Consider the following 18,292-nt stretch of genomic DNA (forward strand, 5'->3'; position numbering starts at 1 on the left):
AATATGCAATATTTGACTTTGTAGTTCGAAAGAATATTGAATGCCGCGTAAAAAATTACTAAAGTATACCACGATCAAAAACTAATAATTACGAAATATTTTATAATTAATCTTTCGTGTAAGTAATGTTTGAAATGCAGTACATTATATTCAATAAATGTACGTAGGTAATCAATGAGAGCAAGTGACAAATGTTCAAATGTGTCTTTCACTGAAGAATATCTTACTAATTATTACTTTTCAACAGTCTTCCAAATCACAGGGTTAAATATATACGTTATAACATAAAACCCAAAGTCACCTTAATATATCAAAGAAAAAAGCGGAACGTACGGGAAGTAATTATGACATTGCATGTCCCGCACGATATTAACCTCTTAACATAAAAGTACGAGAATACTCGAGTATTGTAATATACTATAATACACACTTTTACAAAGTAATTGTTAAGTTAAGACACTAATCAACTTTCATGTGAAATACTTTCATATACGGCAAGTAGTTTATTTGTAGATTTAGGTGATACAATGAGATCCCTCACCCTGTATATTTTGCTATCTTTCTGAAAAAATACTTAAAGAGGCTTAATAAAACGGTTGGCTTCGTAGAATCATAATAGAACTTCTAATAAAGGTAATAAACCGTGGGTGACGGAATTATGTATTTGTGCAGGTTTTAAAATGAATTTTTACGTTAATATATTCATTGTACCAAATTTAATTAGGATCTGTAAAACGCAAAAAAGTTGGAGGACTACTCAATATCATACAAATAATTTTTTTCAATTTTTATTTCATTAAATAATTTACTTTGATTTTATGGAATTTGTGAAGTTTCTAGTTTGCGAGTCAAAGCGTTAAACAGAGGAGGAGTACTCAGCTTTGCGTCTTCCACAATCACAACGGCGCACAGTGGTCTGAAAAGGCCGAAAACGGCTAAAACCCTAGGAAAGCTCTATTTCGAAAAAATTCTCGATAGAAAGTGTTTTTAATTGTTCTTGGGCACGATAGAAATAAATAAATAAATTAAAAAATAAATAATAGATTAATAATAAATAATAAATAATAAATTTGACACATAGATTGAATATAAAATAAATTTAAAATGAAATATAATTCAATTTAGATTAAAAATGATAAAAAATAATTCCTTTCCATAAAAAATACTACTTAATTTAAATAATAATAAATTTATGTAATTTAAAATAAAATGAAATAAGAAGAATACGCTTACGTACAAGATTTAATGAAAATTTATGATATAGAGGTTACGGTTATTTACATTTTAATTAAGCTTATTATTTACACGAAAAAGGTATACTTTTTTTTGTAAGGAAGAGGAGGAAAGTTGCCCTACGCACACCCCAGAATGGGGTAATTTGGGGCTCAGGTCGCAGATTTTTGGCGTACCCATACCCACTAAAAACCTGACCTCACCCGGGACGGTCAATGGACCGCACCTCTACTTCCATGCCTCTAGCCTGTGGCATGAGAGAGAATGAGAGAGAAAATGAAAAACGTATACCTAGGTATGCAAGTTGTTATCGAAATTTACAACAGTAGAGCTTCGACTTGTTCATCAAATGGTAGCTTGTTTCTTGTTTTTGGTTCTGAACGAAATTTATTTATGTAAGGGTCAGACGAAACCAAAAGAAAATTAAAAACACCTTCATTCGTGTTATTTCTTGAGTTTTTGCAAGCGTGGCAGTCGTGGTGCACTGCACCAATTCGTGATTCGCACACCGGAACATTTTGTTAAAAAATGACGAGAAACAGAGAAGAACCATAAACACCCAGATGAAAAAACAGTTGTTTATGTCACCCAGAAATACTGTTGCGTGGCAACATAAACGCGTCCTAAACAAAACACTACAGATTGGCAGCAGCAGTGCATATAGCGAAATCAACTCGCCCTTTATCGGTGACGACACCACGTTTTTCACCGACATTTCATGAGATAAAACGCGAAGCCGCAGGTTGCCGCAGTTGAATTTTGGATTTATTATTTACTTAGACATCTACAAACGTGTTTTTAGCATGCGCACGTTGGCGCACGTTGGCGCAAGAGAGATATCGCTTTTTAAACTTCATTAATGTTACTCTTTTCCACGTTTAATGGCACTACATGTAAAACTGCTCGAAGAAATTAAAAATAAATAGTTTCCACGATTGTTTCCGAGTCTTAGTACTCGAAGTAAGCCAGAGAAAAAAATATTTTCCGTATTTCTATTTTTACAGGCGCATACGGTTTCTTCAAACATGCGCTTGAATTCATTCTGAAACTTAGGTATGCTTAGCATGGCCGAATTTAATTCATTTTTATGGAATTGTCGAATTTGATTCATCCTTGACACGTTTTGATTTACTCCCCTCCTAGTCAAAAATATAAAAAATTTGATTTTATAAGACACTTGAAAATATGGAGTTTTAGCCGCTCTCAGGCCACTGTGCGGCGTTCGTCGACCGACTTGTCACAGGGACCACACCTGATTATGGCCCGTTGCACACGGCACCACCTTCGGAGAAGTCCTGTAGATAAGAAGGGATCAAATATCCTCAACGGTCAGTTGTCCCCGACGGTATAAGAGGCCGTAGCCCCGGGGCACGAGTGTTCAGTTTTGTTCTAGCGTCACCCGCGTACGTCCTGCGTGTATTTCAATCATTGTAATAATCTATGTAACTAATTCAGTGGTACTCAACTACGGTTGAGCAATAAAGTATTTTTTTTATATTTTCTTCGGGATTATTACGTGACAGACTCTTCGTTGTCTCCGTAGTATCGTCGTCACTCAGCACGCTGCAACAAAGAGTCGGACGATGAACGCCGCACAATGGTCGAAAATGCCATTTTGCCGCTCTAAAATAATAACTTCTCAACCATTCGAGATAATTGAGTGTTTAATTTGTAAGAAGATAACATTTATAGCTTCCAATTGCAATAAAAATCAATTTGAATTTACACGGAGTTCATTAATTACACAGGTTTTAAACAAATTATATAATAAGTGGAATTTATATACCTGTTCCTCTACATTAATATTCCTGAAGTAAATCTATAATTTCTGGTAGATTTGTTGCAAGTTGTTGCAAATGAATTTTTTTGCATTGTTTGGACAACAAATCATAGTTTATCACAGTATAGTCGGTGCTAGTTTCTGTGAGGTTCCAGCTGAGATGTGCATATTAAAAGTTCAAATGTAGGCAAAAAACATGTGTTCACTTGAAAAAACTATAATTTTTATGATGTGCCCAGATAGCACGCGACGTCTTTTTTACGTCCATTTTATGTCTGATAGTTTTACGTCTGAAAAAGTCTTTACGTCCGAAGACGTCTTTAAGATGTAAAAACGACGTCTTATTTCAGACGTCTTTTTCGAGACTAAATAACGTGAATTTCTTGGAGATGTTATGATAGTGGCTATTTTATTGTACAATGACTAAAATACTGTTCTCAATTTTGCTATTACATACTTGGAAAGACAAAAAAAAAATAAATTTAATTTATTACAAACACGTGGATTAGGTACATAGTGCACAATACAATTGTATATACGCACTAATATACAGGGTGGCCCACATAACTCTGAACAGCTCAATATCTCGAAAACTATGCCATCGATTTTAAAGTTCTTAGTCTTAAATTGCATGGAACTGAAGGGCCTTTCTAACTACATAAACGTGAAGTGCCCTCCCTTCCCTTTTAACGGTGGAGGGGAGGTACCTTTATAATTTTAAATGGAACCCCCTATAAAATGTTACATATTTAGATTCTACAGGAAAAAACAAGTCAATTTTGTCTGAAACATTTTTTTGTCAGATACTTCCATGATGAGATATAACAGAGTGAAGTTTCGAGTTGTAGGTACTTGAAGCGCTCGGAAATAGCGTTATGGAATTACACGCGCTTGAGTCCTTTGCTTATTCGTGAAAAAATAAAATGTACTTTAAATTAAATGTTCAAAATGTCCACCACGGGCTTGTAAACATTTATTTACTCGAAACATCAAAGTTGTTCTAACATTTTTCAACATTTCGGTAGTCACTGAAGCGCAAGCGTCACGTATTCTTTGTTTCATATCCTCTTTTGTCGTCGGTGGTTCAAACATAACTTTGTCCTTTACATATCCCCATAAGAAAAAATCTAATGGTGTTAGATCGGAGGATCGAGGAGGCCATCCAGGCTATCCATTTGTTCCCAAATTTTTCGTTCAAAAATTGCCTGGTGATGATTACAAAATGTGGAGGAGCGCCGTCTTGTTGGAACCACATTTCTCTTCTAACGTGCAGTGGCACATATTCCAAAAGCGCAGGCAAATGATTTTTTAAGAAATCACAATAACTTGCAGATGTTACAGTTTCTTGAAAAAAATAAGGTCCAATCACAAAATCTCGTATTAGGCCACACCAAACATTTAAAGACCATCGATGTTGAAAGGGAACACATCGCATCCAATTTGGGTTTTCCACGGCCCAATAATGCAGATTATGTCTATTTACATGCCCTGAATTCATAAAAGTGGCCTCATCGGAAAAAAGTATTTTGCACAAAATTCGTTTTCCACAACACCCTGCAGCCACTCACAAAATCTTACGCGGTGATCGTAATCTGCTATCGAAAGCTCTTGTGATAAAACCATGTGATATGGATGATACTTTTGCCGTTTCAAAATTCGTTGAATTGATGAACGACTAATATGTGATGTTTGTGCAAGTGAACGTTGACTAATATGAGGATTTAATGTAATTGCAGCAAGAATACTGGCACTATTATTTTCATTAGTGACAGCTTTAGGTTTATTGCGAATTTTTTTACACAATTCACCGTGCTCGCGAAGCCGCTTTTCTAAATTATGAAATGTTGCATGACATTTTTTGATCCCATAACGTTCAAAAAACATCACTGCTGCACGCCGATAATTTTTTTGGCATTCGTTATCACTTCACTTCGTTCATTTCTTGTCAAAAGTAGCCATAATCACAATGTTACTGCTTGAATAACAGCTCTAAACTGAAAACGTTTTCATAGATAAGTGAGTCAAACTCAAGAATTGTAAATATTATTGTTTGTGTTTCTTTATGAATAAGCAAAGGACTCAAGCGCGTATAATGCCATAACGCTATTTCCGAGCGCTTCAAGTACCTACAACTCGAAACTTCAAACTGTTATATCTCATCATGGAAGTATCTGACAAAAAAATGTTTCAGACAAAATTGACTTGTTTTTTCCGGTAGAATCTAAATATGTAACATTTTATAGGGGGTTCCATTTAAAATTATAAAGGTACCTCCCCTCCACCGTTAAAAGGGAAGGGAGGGCACTTCACGTTTATGTAGTTAGAAAGGCCCTTCAGTTCCATGCAATTTAAGACTAAGAACTTTAAAATCGATGGCATAGTTTTCGAGATATTGAGCTGTTCAGAGTTATGTGGGCCACCCTGTATACAGTATAATATATGTATATAAATTATTGTGTTCTGAAAATGTGTTGAATATATGTATATTGTATATAGAGAAGTTGTACCAAAAACCGACGGGCGCATTCGTTGACTCCTGCTTCGAAGGTTAGGGATCTTTTCTATGGGCTATACCTAAGGTTGTGCCTCTCTCAAAAGAATAAGGACCACATGTTCTTAAGGGACCTGGTCACAGAGTGACCAGAGGACTTCTCGTCACTTACCCTAGAACCGCTCAGGGCCGTGTTTCGTCTAACTTTCGAGCGATTTCGTTAGGTCTAGTTTAGACTTATTCAAACTTATTACATTATTCAAACTTATTTACATTAACATCTTCATATTCGTTCAAACGCGCGGTTTCCGCCGTGTCTGAACTATCCCTTAGTGTTGTGAGTCGTCGAGTATTGTGAACTGGGGACTTTGGACAGCGTTATTCCACATCGTTATTGCACATCGTTATTTACATATTATTTAGACAAGTAAGTATTTGCATTGCTATTATTTGTTACCGTTGTTGTTTTTGCTTATGACCTTCTGTTATACTTGTTTCAGTATTGTTTCATAACTTTTCTTAATTTTCGTTCATTTCTTTTTAGGATACAGTTTGTCCGATTGCTACTCGGTGTTCCTGTAGGCTAAAGTGCCTAAAGTGCAAAAGAGGCGAAATTGCCTGGAAGCCAAAAGGACGCCTAGGCAGCTATATAGATGTGGCTGAAGAGGGCAGCCGACCGCACCAAACGGATTTTAAAACAAAAAAAATTTTACATTTTCGAGCACCGATTTCGCATTTTCGCCCACTGTGCGCCATTGTGGGAAGACGCAAAGCTGAGTACTCAGGTTTAAGGTTTATCGTTATTTTATACGCTTTATTTATTGAAGATGCCCCGAACTCGCATTAATATGTACAGTGTTTACTCCATATACGTCCCAAATGCCTAGCCGCGGTGTATACCCCGTGAAGAGCCATGAAAAGAATAGTATCTCCTGGTTCATATTTGTCCCTGGCTAGACCCGTGTTTTGGACGTATATCGATTAAAAACACTGGGTTTACTTTTCTGTAATTTCTTTCTGCAAACGATAAACTTTTCTAATCCACTAATAATATGGAACTTTGTACCTATGTATAAACATTTGGCAATAGTATCTGATATAATCTTTTACCTAAAAAGTTTTTCGAATTTCAAATATTACAAACATAATTTTTGCGGATTTTATGCATTTATGACAAAAGTGAGTATGTGCAATTTAAAACAGTAAAAACACTAGAAAAATTAAAAAATACTATTATAATATTTTCAACCTATTAGATATATTAAGAAAGAAAATTAACTTGTATTTCGCTAGAGTTTGTTGCAATTCAGGTAGAAAATTTTTATTCTGCATAATGATCCACTGTCTAATGGTTACAATAGATCAGATCTTGCACCTTGAAATGAAAATAAAGTGTAATTCAATCGGACGAATGGTTTTCGACATTAAGATTCGTAGGCAAAGCGCAGATCAATATGTCTTGAAAATAAGCAAAAATTTCAAAATTCGATGGTTCGTATTCTATTTTATTCATAATTGCAACTTGAATTAGTGAAGGGATGACGTAAACTCCCCCTACTTGATGGAGAACCTTTACAGTAATAAAGAATGGTCCTAAACTTTGAAGGGTCCTATATGAAACACATTAATTTCATTTGAAATAGTTGAACACATGTACACAATGTTCAACACATATGCGCAGCTATACCAAGATAATATATTTAGAAATCGTGAAAAGTGAAATTAATAATTTTGATACTTAAGTAAATAAAACAATGCGCGTTTCACTGAACAATGAAAAGGTCATAATTGTCGATTGGGTCAAGGTAATTATATTCATAGTGTCCGACATGTTTAACCACTACACCTAAATGCATTTATACCGTATGAGAAAATTTCAAAAATAATATGTTCAACTAAATCTAATATACTTTCGTTTCAATATTATTTCACTGACAGTGATAATGTACCTAGCATATAAGTTTAACGGATTTTTGTTTCCATAAATTCTACTACAAAACCATAAAATTCTATGAAGTTCTGTAATCTAATTATTACAGAAATGAAATGATTATTCTTGGCCAGTAACGAACGTTGTAAAGTGTAGAATATTGACGACAATTTTACACGAAGTAAGCAGAATACAGAGACATTTTTTCATTAGCTCGCGTGCGTTGAATAACGTATTACGTAAACCGTTCTTAATATTCCAACCTAACAGTCCCATGCCTGGAATCTAATAGAAGAGTAGGTTCTGGCACAAAGCGTGCAATTAGATGCCTTCATACTTCACATAATCAGTCACGACAACCTGAATTTATAACTATAATCTTTCCGTTCAGACTTGGTAGATGACAATGTCCGTTTTTACCCCGTTGACGACTTAGCGACCTCAAAAATTCGCTAAAACCAAAGCAATTCCAGAAACCAAAAATTGAGAAATTAATTGCGAGCATTACATTTTATAGATACTGAGCATATTGCACGCAATCTATTGACACAAAAATTAATTTTTAAGTTCCAACATATCGTTTCATCACCGAAATGTAGCTGACACGGCAGTTTGCGTGTCAAGCTAGTGTTTACGAATAAGTTGTCATATCAATCGTAACCAAATGTTTACAAACAAGTAGAACTACTTGATTTTCACGTGAAGCTAACATTCCTTCTTGTTTCTTAATCAAAGTTTTCGACGAACTAAACAATCTGTACTTTTTTACGAATTATGGAGGTAGGTTAACTATATTGAAATTAAAACGAAAAATAGCAAGTATAGAAGTAAAATAACATTTTCAACAAAACAACATTTCACGCTACACTATATATACATATATGTAATCCACTGCTATAAATTTTATCAGCTCTTCCGTGGTCGCTAATGACCTAGTAGTTGAGGCGACCTTAATAAATACATAAAAAAAATAACGAAAACATATACTGTACAATTACACCAGAAGTATAATTTTCAAAACAATTTATAGGACAGACAACAATAAAATCTGGAAATAGATTATAGTGTTCATGAAATGTTTCAAAAATTATAAATATTGTCTAAATAAACGCGTTTCTATTCTAATGTTTTTTCTTATTTTATATTGCAATTTAAATATTGATTAAATTGCATAATTTACTGGAAGGAGTAATCAAATAGAGTTTCAATACAATTTTCTATTAAAAATTGTTAAGAATGACGTAAATAATTAACGGTTATTATTTACGATCAACGATTGATATTTGTTAATGATGGCTACTTTTATGAGTCGATTAAATCATTTTTTGATCATACTTAACCCTGTTTAAAAAGTAATTTTTTCAGATGAAAAACGTTTCAATGTAGATGGACCGGATGATCTTTTATACTATTTTCATAAATAGGCGGATAAGTTCACAAGTAGGCGGAGGCATGTTGCATGGTATGGGCCGCAATAGGGTACCACGGGAGATCCGATGTAAAATTTATTAACACTAGCATGAATGCAATTAAACATATATAAATATTAGAAGAACAATTAACGAGACATGCCAGCACTATCACATGTGAAAATTATATTTTTCAACATGATAATGTCGCTGTGTATACAGCGAAATGTGTAAAAAAATATTTTGAAAACCATAAAATATACCAATTTTACCATGGCCTGCGAGGTCTCCAGATTTAAATATAATAGAAAACGTCTGGGGAATTTTGGCACGTGCTGTATATGGAAATGGGAAACAGTTTTTGTCTGTGGAAGAGTTGAAAGTTCGTATTGAAGAACAATGGGCCAAATTAAGTCAGGATCAAATAAAAAATTTATATAAACCGATACCACAACGATTAATGGAAACTATAAAAAAAAAGATGGCACAACACATTACTAATAAATAAAAAAAAATTTTTTCACTAGCTTTCACCCACTTTTTCTTACATAAAATATACATTGTCTTATAGTTTTGTCGCTCCTTATTTTATCAAAAATTAGAAATTTTAACGAAACTTTTTTCAATCTAATTCAACAACATTGCCGCTATGGAAATGTATGTACTTTAGTTGATTCTTTTGATTAATAACGAAAACTTTTACGAAAAAATTAGTATTAGTAAAATATTAGCTAAAATCGTAGGTGTCTTATAGTTTTGTCGTGGAGTGTAATCTAAAAGGAAATGGAACAATCGAGATTTATCACAGTAATTTCTATTTTTATAATTTTACAAGTCACTATATTTAACCAAAGTTGGTACCTTTAAGAGGTTAAGATATTATTGAAACATCAAAAACGTAGACTACTTTTCCATGAAAGTTACGAAAAGAAAGAAGACAAAGAGTATAATAAAAACTATAAAACACCGAATTAACTGAAAAAAGATTTAACGTAGATATGTTGTAAACTATATTATATTCTTTCGGCATTGACGGTGTCTATTCTAGATTTTTCACGGAAGTTGACAACATTTAAAATGTTTTAACGTGTTAGAAATTGCATTTAAGTAATCGGCACGACTTGTATATTCTGATTTACTTTGTGCGACATGCGAACTGTGTTCTCGTTTGGTACTTAGTTGTTGTCGTGATTTCGCCCTGTGAAGGCCACTCTGTCATTTTGTACATTGACTTTATGTTATCGCTGTTAATCCTTGTTATATCAAATACATTTAAAAACTCTGCCGTCCAAAGCTAACAACTTATCATAACATTTAGTGCGAACTTTTAAGGAAGATTCTTCACCTTATTATTTATTATTATTTATTGCTGTTATGTAAAAATTTTGAAATCTTAGAAAGGCGATTGTCAATGTCAAAATAATGATGAAACTAAGATAATTCTCAAATTTTAAACCCAACAGATAAACAGAACTCTGAAAATTTTTAACATCGTGAATAATGTTTGTAACGATGTTAGTTAGGGGTCGCCGCTTAGTACAAAGTTATCAAAAAAAGTTCACTTAAAGGTGCATCTTTTTCCTGAAATCATTAGCATTTAATAAATTATGTACTTAATCGTATTTTTTTATTGATTTAAATCAAATGCTCTTGTTTAGCTTTCCCCTTTTTTCGGTTCGTATAATATCATCTTAACCTTATATGTACATTATTTTTGAAAAAAGATCTAACCTAATTTGCAATTCAGTCCGAAATGAGATTGATTACATTTGTTTTCTGTATGAGTTCAAAAGTTGAGGACAGCGCAGCGGTTTTCTAAATTGTTATTAACATTAATACTAAATCTACTACATACTATGAATTGAGCAGCTGGCTTCACATTTTTCACGCCACAATTATTGAAATTATAATTCGTGGGAAACTATTGAGTAAGTTTTTTTTATTCCAGCATATACAATCGAACAATAAAATATTTGAACACTAAATTTTCGATTCTGGAAAAACTGTCGGTATTTCTTGTGGTAATTTTGTAAAAATCAATAGTACAGAAACGTATTTGGACTCATTTTATAGCTTGAAGCCTCTCCTTTCGGAGACAATGGATATTGATTATTTTCTTCTACGATATTTTCGCATAATGTAGTGGGTGGAAAAATTGGAAAATTTTTTTCGTCGTTCAATCCACCACAGAATTGCAGATCGAAGCCTCCCCTCCGCAACGACCTCTTAAAAATTGTTGTACCATTTCTTTAATATTTCATAGAACAAAACATGGAAACAAATTCGGTCGACTAAAGCTCCTATAAATTACCTCACATTATTCTAAAGGGTCTAGGGGGATAAGACAGGTCTAGCGGCCCCGGCGGGAATTTTATTGGTATTGTGTGGAAAACCATCATTTTAGGTTGAAAAACAATCCCCTAAAATTTTAAGTCGCTAACCCTTCATTTAAGGGTGATATGAGGGTAAACACCCTCAACTTTAACATTTTTTTTCTCGGTTGTTAATTAAGATATTGAGATGAAATAAAATCGAAAATATTCGAACTTACTTCCTTCATATCATATATTTTTTTCATAATTGTAATTAAATTATTAAGACTAGAAAAAAATTATTTAATTTTTAATTTTTTTTTAGGCGTGGGGGTAGCAAGCAACCCTTCGAGTGACCACTTCCAAAAAATTCAAGAACAATGTTCTGTTACCTATCTAATACGTACAAAAGTTTCAAGATCGTCAGATTGGTGGAACATAGTTAAATATTGAAAAACAAATGAAATTACGGTATTATAAAGTAGGGATAGTACTATTGGTGGTACATTTGATTAATGATAATATGTATTTATTATTGATTCTAAGATACTCTGGCTACGATTCTCAGCGTGGCACTCTTAAGGCTCGTACAGACCTGAACATTTCGACGAACATTGCGCCGAACATCGCGCCGAACAGCGTCCGAAATGCAAAATCGCGTCGAAATGAATGTCGACTTTGTTTCGTTCGCTGTTCGGCGCAATGTTCGTCGAAATGTTCAGGTCTGTGCGAGGCCTTACACTCATTCGGTTTCTCTGCGACTTCCACTCAAAAGTCCCCAACACTCGCTCGGTCTTGAACCCAAAATCACAAACACCCGCTGCATCGCGCTCGACTGTGAAACAAGCATTAATTATATTTTTATTTAAACTTAGAAGTGGCAGTTCTAAAGTAATTATTAAAAATATATTCGGTCTGCAACATGAACAACAAGTGTCAGGATATTTCCATCAAATAATTAACGCATTTGAAAAGGATGTTTTGGGAAATCACTTCGGAATAAATACAAAATCCAGAGCCGATCTCATTTTAAATGAAACAGCGTACGCACCAAGGAAACTTTTTGAAATAAAAGATTCTGAATTAGTAGTCATTTTTGATGGAACATATGTTAGACACGAGAAAAGTAAAAATAATGTATATCGAAGGAAATCATATTCTGGACAGAAGAAAACATCATTATGTAAACCGTTTACAATTTGCACAACAAATCGATATATTATTGACACGGCAGGACCATTTAATGGTACCATGAATGATGCGTCAATCATGAAAATCTTATTAGTAGATCCTAACGGAATAAGTTCACTTTTACAACCCAATGATTTTTGCGTTGTGGACCGTGGTTTTCGAGATGTTGTCGAGCATATGAAAAATAGAGGATATAATGTTTTAATGCCAGCTTGTAAAGGAAATCGAGCACAATTGACAACAGCAGAAGCAAATTCATCACGCTTCGTAACAAAAATAAGATGGATTGTTGAAGCTGTCCATGGCGATATTGCACAGAAATATCGTTTATTACACCACAAAATAGACAATAAACTTCTACCATGTCTTAAATCATTGTGTCGAATAGCATCCTTTCTACACAATGAATTTGGTAAAAGATTAGATACAGATCCAGAAATAGATTTAATTATTGATTATATGAAGAATCAACGGATAAAAACAAACGCTTCAGGAACTAGTAGAAGGAAAAAAATTAAATCGCCGTAGAAAACCATTTACACGAATGACTGCCAACGTTGTAATGGATTTTCCAGAAATGACTGAGAAAGATTTGAAAATCTTATTCACAGGTAACATACTTTCTTGCATATGTATAACATTATCACATATAAAACTATATGCTACTTATGTAATATTATGTACAGGTACCTCAATTAACCCAGGCGGTATGCTATCTAGCGGAGTTAATGAGGAATGATGATATTTTAAATATGGAATATTTAAAGGAAACTAAAAATATTATAAGGGTGAAAGTTCATTCGAGACATATTAATCGCAAAAGTTATCAATGCTACATTGAATATGTACCACATGCGATTAGTTATACCGGAATTACACGATATACATGCGACTGTGCTAATGGCAACAGAACAGTAGGTTGCTGCTCCCATGTCGCTACCATTATTTACTATTTATCTCATGGGCGATTTAAATCGAAAATTGTAAAACCAGCGGAGATATTAACCAATATATTTGATACGACACATACTGTACCAGTAATTGAGGAAAATAGTGACGAAGATTGAATAAATCTATATTATGATTCCTAAACTTTTCTTTTACACCTACATAATGTCTATTTATATTGCAAATTCGGGAAGACAGGAATAGAATATAATACGATGCGAATAATTGATCAAGGAGGGACATAATCTCCTGATAAGAATTATTAATTAATAATTAGTCGTAAGAAACAGTGCACTACACATTATACTATTATAATAGCGTAATTTCATTTGTTTTTCAATATTTAACTATGTTCCACCAATCCGACGATCTTGAAACTTTTGTACGTATTAGATAGGTAACAGAACATTGTTCTTGAATTTTTTGGAAGTGGTCACTCGAAGGGTTGCTTGACACCCCCACGCCTAAAAAAAAATTAAAAATTAAATAATTTTTTTCTAGTCTTAATAATTTAATTACAATTATGAAAAAAATATATGATATGAAGGAAGTAAGTTCGAATATTTTCGATTTTATTTCATCTCAATATCTTAATTAACAACCGAGAAAAAAAATGTTAAAGTTGAGGGTGTTTACCCTCATATCACTCTTAAATGAAGGGTTAGCGACTTAAAATTTTAGGGGATTGTTTTTCAACCTAAAATGATGGTTTTCCACACAATACCAATAAAATTCCCGCCGGGGCCGCTAGACCTGTCTTATCCCCCTAGACCCTTTGGCACTACGCCTTTCATGCAAAGCTTCATAAAACAGCCCTGAAAAAATCGTACATGAAGTTTTTTACGTCGTTGCAAAGGGGATGCTTCAATCTTCATATCTATGATTAATTTATCGACTAAAACATTTTTTTAATATTTTCAAAGATTTTTCAATTGGTAGCATTTTCGGGAAAAACATCTCAAGTTTTCCGACCGTTACATCGTGAAAAACTGTTTTAGGTAAAACCGAATGTCAGTTTGTGAAAGTAGAAGTCTCAAGCTTTAAAATGAGACAAAGTTCGTCATTGTACAATTTTTTAAACAAAATGATCACAGTTCAAATATCGACGGTTTTTCACGAATCATTGGTGTTGAAACACTTTTTGGACCTTCTGTAAATAAATTCGGTTTCGTTCTTTTTAAACGACAACACACTGGTAGCATTCAGCACTGTAGATTCGGTATTCATTATTAAACGTAGACGAGCTATTAGCTTCACGTAAAAGTAATTACGGTTTTGAGTTATCAACTTTAAAGCGGCTTTGAATCATCGACTTTATAGGGATCCGACCGTCCTCCTTTCGCGGTTAAAAAGAGTCCCGTTCAAATCAACGAGGAAGTTGCTTTCCGACAGTTTTGCAAGGCGAGTATAGCGCTTTATAAAATTCTAGCACACGTTCATATTAGAACAACAGTTTATACTAGAATAACAGACGTGAAAATTTAAGGAGAGTAAAAACCGTAATTATTTCTCCACCGAACTGACAGTTGCACGGCTTATCTGAGCACGTAGTAGTTAACAACAAATTTCGCGTTCGAAATCCGGTTGTTTATAGCTGGAGCAGCGGTAGGCTCGATGGCAGGATTGTAAACAGAGGTGAACACCGATCACAAAAAGAGAGAGAGAGGGAGAGAGAGAGAGAGAGAGAGAGAGAGAGAGAGAGAAAGAGAGAGAGACAGGGAGGGGAGAGAGAGAGTAGGTTTTCAAATTTGATCGGTGTGGACGCGTGCAAGGAGGCTGGCCGCTTGTATTCTGTAGAAGTTTGTTTCGTGATCGTCGGGAGGGCGCGTGCGTGCCCGTCTGGTTTCCGTGCTCCTTGCTCTACTACCCTGGATTTGCACCCTTCGCGACACAATCCCCATGCGCGATTCTGTGTGCGTGTGTGTTCCGAGAAAAGGGCACGGGTAGGCTCTGTCGGCCGGCGTGTGCAATTCGAAAGAACTCACCACGTTGGATACGTGCCGCCAGGCTTCGAGATTCGTGCACATAATACCCCAGTGCAGGAGCAAGTAGACGACCAGCAGGAACAACGAGAACACGAAGAGAGTGATCGCTTTGTAGTGGTACATGAAACCGGGCAGTCGTCGGACATTCATGATCCTGCGAACACTATTCTCACTATTCTCTTCTGGTAAGCGAATATTCTGTTATTTTCCTTTGTTTCACTAATCCGTCGTGATGGGACACCGTGCCCGTTGGTCTCGTTCAACGACGATCAGCTGGTCGTCGTTTTCTCCCACGACGACGCATCGTGACATCTCGCTCTCGGCTCGTTATTCAGATCGACTCGTTTCGGTTTCACTCGCGGGGGATACGGTTCGAACACAACTTCCACGACCGACCGGTGTCGTACGGTTGTGCCAATGCGTCATAATCTGCGGCACATGCCAGCGTCGCGACGCCGCGCCTCTCGCGGCGAATCACTCCGCGAACGGCTGTGCGCATGCCCGCATGCCTTTAGACTCGGCCAGCACGGGCTAATTTGAATTTGGGGCGACTCACGGTGGACCGTTTCTTGAAAGTAGGGGAATTAATTCAACAAATGTTCATCTCATCAAATACCTTTTAACGCGTTAAAAAGAGTAAGAAAAAGAAAACTGAAGATTTAACAAATTTTTGTTGGTACGGTAATAGTATCCGTATGTGCTAAAAATCTTCTTGCTATACCAAGTCAATTGAACAACCAGAAAATTAATGTTAGTTGGACAGTTTGTTATTCTTAGACTGCGAATATTTATGCGAATACATATTTTTCATAATGAATACGTTCCGCATATTTTACATCATAGATAGATGACTCGAATGAAGACTCTTCATAAATGAAGACTCTTTGAAGACTCTCAAAGAGTCTCTCTTTTTTCTGAAGACTCTTCTCTGTGACTGTTCATATTTCCTGAAGATTCCGCTAACTTTTCTTTTATCGTCGCCCTTTTTGCAAGAATTTATGAACCATGTATTATAATTCGCGATACTAACATACCACTATCGTGAAATCAATTCACAGTAAGCTTATTCGACGTAATTTGAATTCAACATCAGTAATAAACATAGAGAACATATAAACAGTAACATTTATTATCGGAGGGATCCTGTCGCCGTGCCGGAATCCGTCCGCCGTTGTCGCGCTCTGATTGGTCTGTGTTTTTCGTTAATAACTCCTTAGCAAAGCTTTCTTCAAATGACCCCGAGGATCACCCCTTCCAAGGAAGTGCAACATTTTTGAGACACCCTGTATAGCAGGCAAGGTTTTCACTATTACAGCGCATTAATGCTTCTAACAACATTTTGAATAAATTAATATTAAATTAATACACCGCTTGGGCGGTGTGCTATCATGGTGGATGCAAATTTTCAATGTTTCTGTATGGATTCATCGTCAACTCGTTTTTAAACACTTTATGTACCGGAAGTCTAGTCAAAGAACTCATCATGACCGTGTTATATTAAAAAAGAGATTGCAAATCTTCCTTTGAATAATAATTGCAAAAGAAGCTATTGGACCGTACTAATATAAAAAATTATCAACTGGAGTGTATGCGTATCTAGCATAATTTAAACATAAAATTTCTATCTAATAATAGGTAACTGCAGTTTTGAAACAAGAAAATGTGAAAGTTCCGTTATGCGCATACAATAGAATTTCAGTATATAATTATAATCCGCCAAGCACGGAATTCAGATAACAGCGACGAAATTTGAAATTCGGTAACAGAAAAGGAATTAGGAAAAAATCATTGTTAACGGAAATATAATTAATTACTAAAAATGTTTAATAATCGTAAATTCGACATTGGCTGATGTTAAAATAAGCACTAACTGTCACAAATCAAGTGCCCGAGCAGAAAAGACCGCAATATTACGTCAGGCCTAAATTATCCCGGTCGAAGAATCTTTAACATACCAACGCTATACTAAAATGGGCGCTTAGTATGATGTTTTGGTAATCTAGCTATGAATAATATTGTTGTGACAAAGCAAAACTAATTTGATTCTGTCCCATATGGTAAAGTTCTCCAGTAATGACGAATACAATTCTTCCTTAAGTTTTTTCACCTTTTGTTAGCAATTTCTTTCCTAACTTTTTTTATGCGAATGTTTCATAATCAGATCAATGATCACTATTTATATACAAAAATTTAGATTATTTACACGACTGTCTACATAATTGTTTACATATTCATAAGATTCAATTTTGATTACATTCTAGCGTTGCTTTTTGAAAAAAATTACTTAATATTTAATCATTATAGCAAATATCGTTATTTAATGGTATTGAATGTAATCAGCAAAAAATTTATTTCAAATATGAAAAGTAAACGCAAATTAAATATATTAGCACTAAAATTCGAAAAAATTGACGAATGTAGTCTTAATCACGTGTGAGCAATTATTTTCTTCTTTCACTTATGCTTGTGCTTTTATACGCCGTAAAAAATGGATATTCTACATATTATTGATTCATAATACTTTCCTAGTTTCAGGTCATTGATCAAATTGAATTACGTCCCATTAGATTGCTATATAGGATTAGTTCCGCAAGACTGAAACTTAAAATACTCGTACTTACCTGCATTGTTTGTGATGACATGATGCAAATTATAGTTACAACCTAAATTTTATTTTGTTCTCTTTTCATTTTTCTTTCCATCGCATTGAACAAAAAGCTATTCGATAATTAATGCATACAGCATTTCGGTAACGTCTCAATCGATTATGGCTTTGGACTTTGACGAGTATAATTCAACTTTCTTATTCAGTAATAAAATAATATGTATAATCTTAATATGTATAATGTATTCCTTTCTTACAATTATAATCAACGTAATCTCATAGATGCAGTGGGTCATCAAATTAACGAAATTTGCAAACAATGCCTCATAAATAGTAATAAGAATTCAGTAGAGATGGTGTTAGGAATTTTTAGCGTGAATAAGGCAAGCAATTTAAACTGTATAAAGT

At 34.5% G+C, this 18,292-nt stretch overlaps 1 protein-coding gene across 4 annotated transcripts in view; it reads right to left on the reverse strand.

Annotated features, from left to right (window-relative positions):
- The window catches only part of Aln (divergent protein kinase domain 1C), an 80,080-nt gene extending 64,314 nt beyond the window's left edge, over nt 1–15,766 (reverse strand). Inside the window, exon 1 of one of the 4 annotated variants that reach the window (XM_076801762.1) lies at nt 15,280–15,766. In XM_076801762.1, the coding sequence (XP_076657877.1) occupies nt 15,280–15,425 (146 nt within the window). In that variant the 5' untranslated portion in view covers nt 15,426–15,766. The remainder of the gene's footprint in view (nt 1–15,279) is intronic. The other 3 variants (XM_076801763.1, XM_076801760.1, XM_076801761.1) reach the window with 3 other exon arrangements.
- Between the last annotated feature and the right edge of the window lie 2,526 nt (nt 15,767–18,292).

Source organism: Halictus rubicundus, chromosome 16, assembly GCF_050948215.1.
Source record: "Halictus rubicundus isolate RS-2024b chromosome 16, iyHalRubi1_principal, whole genome shotgun sequence".
NCBI classification, from domain to species: domain Eukaryota; kingdom Metazoa; phylum Arthropoda; class Insecta; order Hymenoptera; family Halictidae; genus Halictus; species Halictus rubicundus.